The sequence below is a fragment of the Anarrhichthys ocellatus genome, unplaced genomic scaffold (assembly GCF_004355925.1).
Source record: "Anarrhichthys ocellatus isolate YVR2014 unplaced genomic scaffold, GSC_Weel_1.0 scaffold10260, whole genome shotgun sequence".
NCBI lineage: Eukaryota > Metazoa > Chordata > Actinopteri > Perciformes > Anarhichadidae > Anarrhichthys > Anarrhichthys ocellatus.
In genome coordinates, this window is record NW_022290234.1 from 1 (window position 1) to 1,131 (window position 1,131).

The following is a 1,131-nucleotide window of genomic DNA, read 5'->3' on the forward strand; positions in this document are numbered from 1 at the left end:
TTATTACTAATAATATGATCTTACTGTTCAAAAAGAGGGAAGTAGACAAGGGACTCTGGAACATCGACAACGTCCTCGAGGCTAAAGTGATACTGACACCCAAACAGTGGATAGAAACCTTTGGACTGAAAGGAAACCTTAAAAACCTCATTACCAAACGACAGAGAGTCCGACGCCTCCAAACGTTTACTGTGGAGGATGAGCAGAAAAGAAAAAGAGAGGCATTATCTAAACTTATGTCAGTGTATTTCTACATATACAATCTGAATTACATTAACAAGCTCTATACAGGTTTAGAAAGTATTCAATTCATCATTACCACAGCATCTAAAAACACCATCAGTCATTGAAGCTCCTGGCAGAACACAGCAGGAAACAGAGTAGTGTTATAGATAAATGTTTGTTCTTACACAAGTTCGAAGGCGTCAGGAGTCGTTCCTATGAAGTAACCTCCAGGTTTCAGACGCTCACAGGCATTTCTCAACATCATGTCGGCCTTCTGTTCGCTCTCAAATGAGTAATGATAAACAAACTGACAGCTACAGATGTCAAACAGCAGCTCTGGGTCATCCAGCTTCTCTGACAAAACCTCCTGTGGAGACAAGGATAATGTTAGGGGTGAACTTCTCTAGCTGTTGTTGTTCTACATAGATAAAGTAGTGAACTGATCTAGGCGGTGTTGTTCTACATAGATAAAGTAGTGAACTGATCTAGGTGGTGTTGTACTACCTTGGAACAGTCTGCGTTGATAAATTGAGCACTGAAGAGTTTCTCGTTAATGTGACTTTTCTTCTTCATGTCTTCGTAGCGACTCTGACATTGATCCACCGACACTCCGGCTATATCTGAAAATGAAAACACGTTATTGATTATTAATTCACATAAAACATTAGGAGAACACGAGTCAGGAGAGTCTACGCCAGGAGAACATCAGTCAGGAGAGTCTACGTCAGGAGAACACCAGTCAGGGGAGTCTACGTCAGGAGAACATCAGTCAGGAGAACACCAGTCAGGAGATTCTACGTCAGGAGAACACCAGTCAGGAGAGTCTACGACAGGAGAACACCAGTCAGGAGAGTCTACATCAGGAGAACACACGTCAGGAGAGTCTACGTCAGGAGAACACACGTC

At 42.5% G+C, this 1,131-nt stretch overlaps 1 protein-coding gene across 1 annotated transcript; it reads right to left on the reverse strand.

Moving 5' to 3' along the window:
- Positions 1-16: 16 nt before the first annotated feature.
- LOC116380975 (mRNA cap guanine-N7 methyltransferase-like) lies at positions 17-1,092 on the reverse strand. Its single transcript, XM_031842777.1, has 3 exons — positions 730-1,092; positions 411-592; positions 17-189 (listed from the first exon to the last, which is right to left on the reverse strand). Exons 1-3 carry the CDS (start codon positions 796-798, stop codon positions 21-23), a joined length of 420 nt encoding a protein of 139 aa, XP_031698637.1. The 5' UTR covers positions 799-1,092; the 3' UTR covers positions 17-20.
- Positions 1,093-1,131: the final 39 nt, after the last annotated feature.